The 13692-nt window shown below is 38.2% G+C and overlaps 1 protein-coding gene across 2 annotated transcripts in view; it reads right to left on the reverse strand.

Annotated features, from left to right (window-relative positions):
* Nucleotides 1-13692, reverse strand: part of bcar1 (BCAR1 scaffold protein, Cas family member) — a 118419-nt gene that overhangs the window by 41137 nt on the left and 63590 nt on the right. For both annotated transcript variants that reach the window (XM_073850389.1, XM_073850388.1), the window contains exon 2: nucleotides 1292-1990. In XM_073850389.1, the coding sequence (XP_073706490.1) occupies nucleotides 1292-1990 (699 nt within the window). The remainder of the gene's footprint in view (nucleotides 1-1291; nucleotides 1991-13692) is intronic.

The raw sequence follows: 13692 nt of genomic DNA on the forward strand, positions 1-13692 counted from the left end.
CTGACCACATTCAGCTGTTTTATAATCATCATCAAGCAAGTAACGATGTGGTCACGCTAACATCGCAGCGTCTCATTACCATGCTGTAGTTTAAATATCTATGTAACCATGTCACGGTGACCAGAACCAGTGACACGGAGTCATGTCTCATCTTTATGGCTGTAGGTAGAGCAGAGTTGACAGGTGGCTAACAGTGAGCAGGCCTGCAGCTGAACCTCTCCTCACTTCATCCTTCCATCTTTACACTTCATTTCCCCCGCCGCTGCGGCAGTCGTGGCATATGGCTCAGTGCCCTAAGAGTGGCCTGCATTGCTCTCTCAAGGGACCATCACTGCCCACAGCTTCAACCTGTAGTTACCACTCGGAAAAAAACCTGCTTACTCATTCTGCGCTGCCCACGGTCACTGGCATTATCAAACTCTGCATTATTTATGACTGTCTTTCACACCCTCCTCTCCTCCCTCACACACCCTTCTTTCCTCAGCCTATATTTCACTCTCTTCCTGTATGTTTTCCAAGATATCACACGTCCTGCTATATGACCATGGCCAACATTAAACGCTGTTCCTGTTTTACTTCCCAAATATGAAATTTTTTAGATTGAAATAGCAGTGGAGTCAAAGAACATCAAATAAATAGGACATATATTTTAACATATATATCATATATAGACATATATATAGACACACATATAAAAATATAAATAATATATAATATAAAGGATAGTCAATAAAATAAAATAACATAAAATAAAATAGGATTAGTCAATCAATAAAATAAAAAGTAAATAGGTAAATAGGATCGATTTTGATTTGATGTTGATTTTAAAAATGTAAGTGTATTATTTAAGTATATAGAAATCTTTAAAAATATATATATATATAAATAAAAAAATAATAATATAAAATCTAATATCTTTTAAGAAATTAAATCATTTAGTATAAGGGGTAAAATCAAATAAAAAAGGACAGATTTGTAAATAGGATCAGTCAATCAATAAAATTAAAATTAAGGACATAGATTTTAATTAAGTAAATAGGATTGATTTTGATTTGATGTTATTAAAAAATGTGAGTGCATTATTTAATTATATGGAGATCTTTTTTCAAAAGAATAATGAAAAATAAATAAATAAATAATAAAATAATAATATAAAATGTATATATGGAGTATATGGGGTAAAATAATGTTTCCACAAAATAAAATAAAAAAAAAATCAGATTTTGCTGTAATTAATGTAAATGTCTAAAAATGTGTTACACATATGTGTATTCAAAAAATCTTTTCCTACCTTCCCCAAGGGTTTGGGAGAGTCCCAGCTCCTCTCTATTGATGGGGGAATCTGGTAAACGTCTTGTGTCTGGTTCACAGAGGGTGGCACCTGGTAGACATCCTGCCCTGGACATGGCCCTCCTGCAGAGGGTGGCACCTGGTAGATGTCCTGGCCCGGAACATTAATGGAGGGGGGCACTTGGTAGACATCCTGTGGGGTGGAAGGATACTGTGCCTGGCTTTGCTTTTGTGCCAAAGCGGGGGCTTTGGGTTGGGGCTGTGGAGGTTGGGGCCCGGTGGGCACCTGGTAGAGGCTGGAGGGGGCGGGCAGGCCGTGGTTGGGGGGGAGCATGTACACGCCGTCCGGGTTGGTTGAGTTGGCGGAGCTGGAGGAGAAGGCAGGGTGCATGGCCGTGTACTGGGAAGCGGGGGGAAGCTTGTTGTAGGCACTCTGAGGCAGGTTGAGATGGCTCTGCGTTGGGCTGGGTTGGTTTGCTAGCTGCTGTAACTGCTGCTGTTGCTGTTTATCATACATGCCCACGAGGATCTTCAGCCGGTTGCCAGGAACGATGCCTTGGCGGCCGTGTAGCGAACAGAGCCACCAGCCTTCTAGCCCCTGCGTGTCCCGCTCCAGGACGGTCATGATGTCGCCCTTGCGAAAGGACAGCTCATCTGGAGACTCCGCCACATTGTCGTACAGGGCCTTTGCCAACACATTCTGCAAGAGAGGAAACAGAAAGAGATTGAGTTTAGTTCACAAATGATCCCATATTACACCAAGACCATCAGGATCTCTTATTCCTAGGCTGTTGTTAGCTGGATTTTAGTTTTTTTTTTACTGAATCAGCTGGTTTTAAGCTGTTTTACTAAATTACCTGGTTTTACTTGGTTATAGCTGGTTTTTAGTTGGAGTTTTTTCCCCATTCAAGTTAACTATATGTTAAATCACACTAAAACATGCTAGCAACATCCTAATCATGTAAAGAAAACATGTTAGACACATGTTAACAACATGCTAATCATGCTAGAAAATGCTAACAACATGCTAATTGCATTAAATTACGTTTAAACATGACAACAACATGCTAATCGTGTTAGAAACATGTTAAAAACACGCTAGACGTGCTAGCAATGTGCAATCGTGTTAGAAACATGTTATTTATGCTGGAAATTAGCTGAAATTAGCTGTTTTTTCTTAGTTTTAGCTGGATTTTTTTATTCATGTTCACTATATGTTAAATCCCGTTAAAACATGCTAGCAACATTAATCCTGTTAGAAACATGCTAACAACATGCTTATTATGTTGAATCAGCTGGTTAAGCTGTTTTTTACTTGGTTTTAGCTGGATTCTTTTTAAATTCATTTTAACTACATGTTAATAAAATCATGTTAAAACATGCTAATCATGTTAGAAACATGTTAAAACCTGCTATAAATGTGCTAACAACGTGCTAATCAAGCTAGAAACAAGCTACCAACATGCTAATTATGTTAAGAACATGTTAGAAACATGTTTACAAAATGCTAATCATACTGAATCTATTGATTTTAGATGATTTTGCTAAATCGGCTGATTTTAACTGGTTTTTAGTTGGCTTTTTGCTAAATCAGCTGGTTTTAGCTGGTTTTAACTGTTTTTTTGTTATTTTTAAAAAGTAATCAGCTTTTAAGCTGTTTTTTTTTTACTGAATCAGCTGGTTTGAGCTGGATTCTTTTTCTAATCAGCATTTTCTAATCAAACTTTCAGGCTAGGGTTTCTCAATTTCAAGGTTTGTTCTCAAACTTTACTCATCTAGTTCATTTTTATAGTTACAAAATTCAAGACCACTTTTGATTAGATCGCCCAAGATCTTAAAGGGATAGTTCACCCAAAAATTAACCATAAGACCTTTGTTCATCTTTGAATATAAAGCTATAAGAGTACTTTTTGTGCACAAAGAAAACAAAAATAACAACTTCATAAAATTACGGTTGAACCATTGATGTCAGATGAACTATTTTAACAATGTCCTCACTACTCTTCTGGACCTTTAACACGGAAGTTGCGTTGCTGTCAATGCAGGGTCAAAAAGCTCTTGGATTTCATCAGAAATATCTTAATTTGTGTTTCGAAGATGATTGAAGGTCTCACAGGTTTGGAAAGATATGAGGGTGAGTAATTAATTACAGAATTTTCATTTTTGCATCAACTATCTCTTTAATATCATGTGTAAACAGGGTCTGTGCCTCGAATGCAACGCTCCATTGCTTTTTACATTTTGTCTATTTGCTCTAAACCCCTTCCCGACACATTTACACACCATGGACTCCATCTGTCCTCTCATTTACAATGCCACCCACAAGTGTGGCTGGTCTTTAACACTTAAACAAATATTTGCAATTCGGCCCCCTGGACCAGTACAACCCCTTTTCTCTGGCACAAGAGCGCTGGCAAAGTGCCAATAGACACGTGTATCACCACTCTATATGCCACCTGAATAAAGCCACAGTCACCCAACAGCACTGCACTCCATCATGGTCCTCTCAACAAAATCACAGCATTTGATTGGCTGATTGTAATCGTTCATTGTGTGCCGCGGAAACCCTCTATAACCACTAAAGGGGGAAAAAAGAGAATAATAGACTAGTTTAGCTTCAATCAAGACAAACATCTCGGCTATTGAGTGATTCAGTAGAGGGCCTTTGTGCAGGAGAACAGTACGGAACGGCTAATTTCCAACACAGAGGGCTCCATGTCCCCCTCACACCCCCGTCTACAGCTCTCCTACCGTGAGTTCACTGCGGTTTGCGAGAGTTTTGAGCTCAAGCTAACAGGTGATTGATGCAGCGCAGCAGATAGCCAGCAGGTGTTTGATTACTAACAGACCTCCCCTGTCAGGACACACGCTGCCTTCGAGTCATGTAGGAATGATCGTATTTACGAGATGAGCTCCGCGTGAACGCCAAAACAAAGTTGTGATTACCAGTGGGAAACTCTTTTAGGACTGGAGGCATCAATTTGTGTATCATGGCGGAAACAAATTTGTATTTATTACACAGTTTGTATTGTGAATGTTGAATGTTGTATTCATTACTGTTGACGATAAAATAGCAATAAAACTAACCAGAAAAGATGTCCTTACTACCTTTCTGGGCTTTGAACGTGTCAGTTGTGTTGCTGTCTATGCAGGGTCAGAAAGCTCTCGGATTTCATCAAAAATATTTTAATTTGTGTTACAAAGATGAAGGTCTTATGGGTTTGGAACGATATGAGGGTGAAAATATTACCATTTTTACTATATTTTAGATCAAATAAATGCAACTATGTGAGACTTTTTGCTACTGGAACATAAAATCTGATAACACATACTCAGTGAAAACCGTACATTATCAAAGCACCTCTGTCCTTCTGTTTTTAACATAATATCTGGGATAGTAGGTGACGTGAAATGAGATGCAGCCACAGCTTGCGGCTACGTCTTCCTTCAGGATCCCTGTGGTATAATGCTAATTATGCACCTCTGTACACAGAAACTCCTCAGTGCCCACAATATCTGGAATTGTGCCATACAAACCGCTGCATTTTTTGCCCTTGTTTGCATCGCTCAGTGCAGAAACAACGCAGACAGCAGAACCAACGTGCAATTGATTCTGCGTGAATCCCTCCCTGTGTGTTTTAAAGGTCTGTGTGGAGAGCGGCAGCGCTCTGATGAATGGTGTCTCTGTGCTCGGAGCTGGAGGAGAGAGAGGAGAGGCTCACGGAGGGCATATCTGACAGATGAATGCCCTGCCTGTGCTGCCCGGGTGAGGGACAGTCCCTGTAGTGTCTCCCTTAAAGCCGGAGGAGACCGAGGCTGGACACAATAGCGTCCGAGAGGCTTTACTGCCTGCGAGCAGCTGGTTGAGATGTCACCATGTAGTGCTGGCACACGCATGCACACACAGAGCTCTGATGCATGTATAGAGGGAGGAATGCGTGTATGTACACGCACAAATGCATGCCCGCATACCTCCACAGCCCCCTCTATGCATTCAAACTCACACGCACAATGGCAAAATAATGAGAAGCACTCAGACCAGCTGAGAGAGCTCATTAACTCCATGGGCTTTTTCCGTAGAGGCAGTTTAAGCCATTCTTTGGGAGTCTTTGCAAAGGAACGGGACATTCTGACTGGGGCTGAGTGCTATGAGCAACAGTAGGAGTTTTTTTTTTCTGAGGAGGTAGTGCCTAAAAATCATAGAAACGAAAATAAAACAATGGCAATATTACAAAATTTGTGACCCTGAACCACAAAACCAATTGAAAATTGAAATTGAGATTTATACATCATCTGAAATTTGAATAAATAAGCTTTCCATTGATGTATGGTTTGTTAGGATAGGATATTTGGCTGAGATACAACTATTTGAAAATTTGGAATCTGAGGGTGCAAAAAAATCTAAATATTGAGAAAATCGCCTTTAAAGTTGTCCAAATGAAGTTCTTAGCAATGCATATTACTAATCAAAAATTAAGTTTTGATATATTTATGGTAGAAAATGTATAAAATATATTTTTGGAACATGATCTTTACCTAATATCCTAATGGTTTTTGGCATAAAAGAAAAATCTTAAATTTTTACCCATACAATGTATTGTTGGCTATTGCTACAAACATAGCCATGCTACTTATGACTGGTTTTGTGGTCCAGGATCACATATAACAGTAAAACCAGCATAAATCACTAATTTTTCTAAAGAAACATTGTCCAAAAGAGACACCAACAGGTAAAGTTACAGCGAGAGTCAGTGTCTCTCTCGCCTCCTCTGAGCCCATTGAATTTTAACAGACCCCCTAAAGCATGCGGTGAGTTTGGTGGGGGGTAATTGAGAATGAATGGGAGAAAGTCACGTGAGAGGAGCAATGCCTCCACTGTGATATGATTAGATATGCCTGGTTATGTTTGACTGAGATTAGTTCATGTGATATATCCCACCTCTTATGTTTGTGAGCATTTCGCATTCGCGAATCAGTCTGAATTAACAATATAATGGCATTAATGGGAAGACTAATTTTAAAAAGTAAGTAACTCACACACTTATAAACACTTTATGTCAAAATAATACTTGAAATGACCTGAAAACATAATCTGTGAAAGTTTTTTGTGAGCAATCAAATTTAAAGTAAATCTGTGTCAGTGACCAAAATTTACAGAGCTTTGATGACTGATGTTCTGATATATTCAAAAAAAGTTAAGAATAGATTTTAATTTTTTAATTAGAGTGTGTAAAAATTGGAAGAACTTCATAAAATGTAATCAAATTAATAATCACAAATGAATATATGTGACCCTGGACCACAAACCAGTCTTAAGTAGCATGGGTATATTTGTAGCAATGGCCAAAAATACATTGTATGGGTCAAAATTATTTATTTTTATTTTTCCCAAAATCATTAGGATATTAGGTAAAGATCATGCTCCATGAAGATATTTTGTAAATTTTCTACCGTAAATATATCAAAACATAAATTTGATTAGTAATATGCATTGCTAAGAACTTCATTTGGACAACTTTAAAGGCGATTTTGTCAATATTAAGATTTTTTGCACCATCGGATTCCAGATTTTCAAATAGTGGCATCAATAGAAAGCTTTATTTATTCAGCTTTCAGATGATGCATAAATCTCAGTCTGACCCTTATGACTGCTTTTGTGGTCCAGGGTCACATATCATAAAATGTATTATAAATATTATAAATAAATTCATTTGATCAAACCGCCCACCCCTAGTTCTGACTCTCTAAATATGTACTAACAAACCTGCTGAGGTTTGAATCAGTTCTTCCTTCAGAGATAGATTTACATCCTTCCAGATTAGGCTGACAATAACGAATACATTAATTAGATGATTGACATTGTTGTTGCAGCAACTGGATAGAAGCTCTCCGAAAAGAATTTCCTGTGACTTGATGTCTTTGTCTTTATTCCGCTGTCTTATCTCACTTGCTTTCTCCGCCTTTGAAAAGCGGAAGCAAATTGCAGTAGAAAAGGAGTGCTGTGTGCTTTCTGAGCTCTTTTTTTCACAAGAATATTTTCCTGCCAAGCAAAAAGCCTCTGGAGGACTGATGACATCACGAGCTGTTGAACTTTGCCTCCATTACAGAAAGTATGCCAAGCCTCTCTGTCTGTCTCTTTCTGCCTCACTCCCACAATTCAGTCTCTCCTGCTCTGTCGATCAGGACGCAGGACGTTCAGGGAGTGATTCACAGGGGTTTATATGTAAAGGGCGAGTCGATGATTCGGTGACAGTGAGTGTTTTCTCATTTGTTGGGAATGTACACAGGAGAACACAAGCACATCAGCATTAAGACAACAGCAGGAGGATAAATGAAGGAAAATAACAGAGTTGGGAATATTTGACTATTGACCAATGGATCTATTAGCATCTTCACAGCCTAGGATAAATCACACCTTGCATCTCGTACAATTATAATGTAAAACAGTAAAACACTGTGCATTAAACAAAGACAGAAAATGAGTTGGTTCCTCAAGGGTGTTTTCTAGCGCACATCTGCATTTATCAAGCAGTAATGGGAAGCTGCTTTGAAAATACTTAGAGCTATTTATCACTAAAAGCAGTTAAGCTACAGTCAAACTAAAGTTTTCAAAAAGTAGATAGCCAAAACAATATTTCATACGAAATCCTGTTTCTGCAATTAAATAGTCCAGACTTCATGAGGGCTTTGAACGTGTTAGTTGTGTTGCTGTCTATGCAGGGTCAGAAAGCTCTCGGATTTCATCAAAAATATTCTAATTTGTGTTCCAAAGATAAACAAAGGTCTTATGGGTTTGGAACGACATTAGAGTGAACTATCCCTTTAAAAACAACAAAACATTTTAACACACTACAATGCTACTTTTTGGAAAAAGTATCTTGTTACTGGAAAAGCTTCACAATGGCTGAGTTACTGTCACGCTACTGTAAGTTTGTTACTGGCTAACATTGTTATCAAGGAATTGTTTGAGAAACCGTAAAGAGGCTTGTATAAGATGAGGGGATGGCAAGAGTTTCGCTTCATTTCTCCCTGGCAATCATCACCATGGAAATGTCCAGGTCAACCACTTTCCCCGTGGCTAGAGCAGACAGAGACTGATGCTTAACTGTATTATCTCTAGAGAAAGACAGAGAAAACGGATAAAAGAGATGGAGAAAGAGAATGAAGAAGAAAAGGAAACTCATCATCCAAAGGACAAAACGTTCAATCATTTGCATTTAAAAGGGTCAAGAGCAGGAGAGCATTTAGCAGGCCATGACAATTCTATCATCATTTACTCACCCGTATGACTTTTTTTTTCTAAAACAGATTTTTGATGAATATTCTGGTTACTCATTTTAAAATAATGAAGGTGAACGAGGACTGGGGCTGTCAAATAACTACACTATATACAGTTGAGGTCAAAAGTTTACATACACCTTTCAGAATCTGCAAAATGTTAATTATTTTACCAAAATAAGAGGGATCATACAAAATGCACGTTATTGTTTATTTAGTACTGAACTGAACAAGACATTTCACATAAAAGATGTTTACATGTAGTCCACAAAAGAAAATAATATTTGAATTTATAAAAATGTTCCAGTTCAAAAGTTTACATTCCCTAGATTCTTAATACTGTGTTCTTACTTAAATGATCCACAGCAGTGTTTTTTTTTTTTTTTGTTTAGTGATAGTTGTTCATGAGCCTTGTTTGTCCTGAACAGTTAAACTGCTGTTCTTCAAAAAAAAAAATCCCACAAATTCTTTAGTTTTTCAGCATTTTTGTGTATTTGAACACTTTCCAACAATGACTGTATGATTTTGAGATCCATCTTTTCACACTGGGAACAACTGAGAGACTCATATGCAACTATTACAGAAGGTTCAAACACTCACTGATGGTCCAGAAGGAAAAAACATGCATTAAGAGCTGGGGGTGAAAACTTTTTGAATTTGACGTTCAGGGTAAATTTATTTTGTCTTCTGGGTGAACATGTAAGTATCTTTTGTAGCCTCTAAACAGCAGTACTAATTGAAAAACATATATTTAGGTAAAATGAGAAAAATCTCCATTCTGTTCAAAAGTTTTCACCCCCTGGCTCTTAATGCATTGTGTTCCATTCTGAAGCATCAGTGAGCGTTTGAACCTTTTGTAATAGTTCCATGTGAGTCCCTCAGTTGTCCTCAGTGTGAAAAGATGGGTCTCAAAGTCACACAGTCATTGTTGGAAAGGGTTCAAATACACAAAAATGCTGGAAAACCAAAGAATTTCTTGGACCTGAAGGTTTTTTCTAAAGAACAGCAGGCAGTTTAACTGTTCAGGACAAACAAGGGACTCATGAACAACTACTGTCACACAGACTATTTTAAAGTTAAAAATAGTCAAAGTCCTAACTACCTTTCTGGACCTTGAACTTGACAGTTGCGTTGCTGTCTATGCAGGGTCAGAAAGCTCTGGTATTTCATCAAAAACATCTTAATTTATGTTCCGAAGATGAACAAAGGTCTTACAGGTTTGGAATGACAGAATTTTCATTTTTGGATGAACTATCTCTTTAATTATGGGGACAAAAGTGACAGAGATGGAAAGAGGAAGAAATATTGAGAATGAAAGAGAATTCCACAGGATGGAGGGAAGAGGAAAGAGGGATGTGGAGCTGTGAGAGAGGGAAGGAAGGAAGGGGCCGAGCGCTTCATTCAGATAGAGCCACTGAACAGGAGGTAATGTGGCAGCTGCTGGAGCGCGCTCTGTACAGACAGGTCAATGAGTGTATGTGTTTGTATTGTTATGGGGGGGTGGGGCCGAACAGCTTTTGTCTGGTGCCTCTACATGACCCCATGGGACAAACACTAGTAAAGTTAGCAAGGTGGGGGCAGGTAGTGTTTTTTATGTGTTATTGTGAGTGTGTTTGAGCTTATTCACTTCAAGGGCACATAGATAGACGAACACCTCTAAACCTCGAAAACACACCAAAGCTACAAATCATCTTGTGAGCACAGTCTCTGTAAACTAGGAAATGCACAATATAGCCACAACAGTTATTGTTATTGGTTTAACATTGACTGAGCGTGGATTGTTTAACTGAAACTCTGAAAACCTTCCCATATTTCACTTGAGTGAATAATCATCATTCAGGTACAGTTCGAACAGGCTGTACTTTTGTCCCTCATGGCCTGGTTTTCATTCACACCAAATTAAAGATAGAGTCTCATCTGTCTCAGGTCTATTCTCATCACATATCCACCTCCTGAGCTCTGGGAGAAAACGTTCCCTACCTCATCAAAAGTTTTTATTGGTTTAAAAACAGATGGGCGCTGCAGACAAAACAAGGCTGTCTCTGTTTTGTCGTTCAAATAAGACACCTGAGCCTGACCAAACAAGAACAAAAGCTAGACATTTTTTTCTGAGCTGTGTTGCCAGAGGTTTCTAAAATCTCTGATCTATATATGTGAAGCTTTGGTGTTATTCTGCGGTCAGGTTGTTATTTTGAGGGGCTTACTGGTTGCATAAGTAGCAGGTTGGCTGGAGTAATTATAAGGCGGGTGGAGTTTAGGATGGTAAGCTGTTGTAGACACATTTTCAGACATATACACAAGGAGCAGACGCTGTATCAGACAGCAGCGATAGTCATCATAGCTGAGACAGTGAGATGTGACTCAGACAAGCAGACGTGTGTTTGGACGTTTGCCGCTATCAGCTGTGTCAGTCGTGTATGACACACACACACGGAAAAGAAGGTTACAAAGAAACAGACCACCTAATAATGATTTTGTCATCATTTATTAACCCTCATGCTCATCCAGGTTTGAGGATAAGGATACGATGACAGAAGTATCCCTTTAAGATCACAATAAACAGTCTACTTCTCCTGAGAGAACTTCCATGTATACAAACCGGATGAATACCTCTTTTAAGGGATTAAAGCTTGCTGGAAATAATGTAAGTGGGGCACAAACCTGCTCTATTTACAGGAAGGGACATGAAATCTCGACAGAAAGGAAGACAATAGCCGAAGGTTGATGGCAGAGACAAACAGTGGGCCAGTGGCCTGCTCTATTTTCACTATATAGGTGAGTTTACAAGAGACAAGACCAGACTTGAGCACCAACAACAGGCCTGCGGAGGAGAAGAGCAAAGGCTGGGAGGCACATAATTAATCGTTAGTTTGAGTGTGTGTTCAGACCTAAGCGAAAAAGAGACAATAACAGATGATAAAGTCAGAGCTTACGACGTAAATATGGAGAAATATGATTTATGTATATTCTCAGATGTAATATAATGAATAGTGAAGCATTTTTTGGAACAAATTATTGTATTATTATTATTTTTTTTTAAGTTTGTTCTTGTTCTTATGTATTATTTGTGAAAATTATCATAACATTTAATAATAATACTTATGAAAATTATAAATTATTGAAGTTGGATAATAATTGCATTTTTTTTTTTATATATAAACACACACTACCACCCAAAAACTTTTTTTTTTTTTTTTTTTTTAAGAAATCTCTCTGCATTTATTTGATAAAATATACTATGGAAAAAAAGGTTATTGTGACTTTTTATCTCACAATTCTGACTTTTTTCTCAGAATTTCGTGATACAAACTTACAATCCTGACTTTTTTTCTCAGAATTGTGAGAGAAATGTACAATTATGAGTTATAAAGTCCAATTCTGAGGGAAAAAAAGACTATGTTCTCAGAATTGGGAGTTTCTCACAATTCTGACTTTATTAGTCGCAATTGCGTGTTATATCTCACAATTCCGAGAAAAAAAAGTTACAGTTGTGAGGTAAAAGGTCACCTTTTTTCTTGCAATTCTGAATTTTAAAGTCCAATTCTGAGGTTGAAAAAAACAACTGATATGTTCTCAGAATTACGAGAATTGTTTATATCTCACAATTCTGACTTTATTACTCGCAATTGTGAGTTTATATCTCAGAGTTCTGAGAAAAAGTCAGAATTGTGAGACGTAACCTCGCAACGGCAAGAAAAAAGTCACAATTTGAGATAAAAAAAAATACCTTTTTTCTTGCAATTCTGACTTTTCTCAGAATTGCGAGTTATAAAGTCCAATTCTGAAGTGGAAAAAACAGTGATATGTTCTCAGAATTAGGAGAATTGTTTATATCTCACAATTATTACTCACAATTGCGAGTTTATATCTCAGTCAGAATTGTGAAATATAAACTTGCAACTGTGTGAAAAAATGCAGAACTGTGAGATAAAAGTCGCAAATATCTTCTCTTTTTTTTTAATTGTTCAGTGTCAAAAAGTATTGCTTTACTTAATATCCTAATGATTTTGCCATAAAATAAAAATCTATAATTTTGACTTTTTTGGCTATTGCTACAATTATACCTGTGCTACTTAAGAAATCTGTGGTATGTCACATTTAGAAATGTCAAAGTGTGTTGGTAGCACACTCAGTGCAAGTCTAGGCCCATGCTTTCATTCCTAACACATTCCACAGCTTCAATATAACGCAGATATTAGCCAACATTCCATGCCTTCAGCCACCAGACCACACCGTCACACTTCCATACTGTACGTCTTTTTTATTTCATGTCCTCGGTACAGTCAACACTAATGCACGCATGCAGACACCACCGTTGATTGGTGCATCCGCTGCTAACACCCTCACAGTGTGTGATTCACAGCCAGACAAACATCACACAATCACAAATCCTAAAAACACAGCTCATCCCACAAACACAACTGCATTCCTACGTGCACTTAACATCGGTCATTCATCATCCATTTCACTCGTGTTCACTGAAAAACACACAAAGACACCTCCTATGCCCCTCCTTTCCTGGCAGGGTGAGGTTGCAACACCCTTTTAAAAAAAAACAGCTCTGATTCTTGTAGCTACAGGCTACGACTAAGTGTTGGTTTACTGCCAATGTTTTTTCACGGCAACACAATGCTGATCTTTACAGCTTGATTTACAGTGCTGGCCGGTCAAAAAGAGATAAACGTGAGAGTAACAAGGACGCAGGGAATTTTCGTAAGGACTGCAGCGTGTGTTATAAACACTCTTTCCTTTTCACCCTGAGCGAAGGACCTTCATCACTGCACAAACATGTCCAGAATCCTGCCTATCCCAAACAATAAATCCAAAAATGACAGGCTTCAATGGAACACGATGATTCCTATCCAGCGCGAAGCGTCACTGCGACCTCAAACAGTCATTCCGCAAGTTCAATAACAGTGACGAGGCCATAAACTCAAGGAGGTCTGAGATACAAAGACAGGAAGAGGCGCTCTCAGATGGAATGTGCACGACTACACACGGCGTAAGACATAGCTATTGAGAAAATGACGATTGTTTCATTATCTGCACTTGCAATTGTATTGGAAAGCCTTGATGTTGTCTCTTTGAAGAGTTTCAAGTCTTTGAAACAAGGTACCATAGGTT

The sequence above is a fragment of the Garra rufa genome, chromosome 11 (assembly GCF_049309525.1).
Source record: "Garra rufa chromosome 11, GarRuf1.0, whole genome shotgun sequence".
NCBI classification, from domain to species: domain Eukaryota; kingdom Metazoa; phylum Chordata; class Actinopteri; order Cypriniformes; family Cyprinidae; genus Garra; species Garra rufa.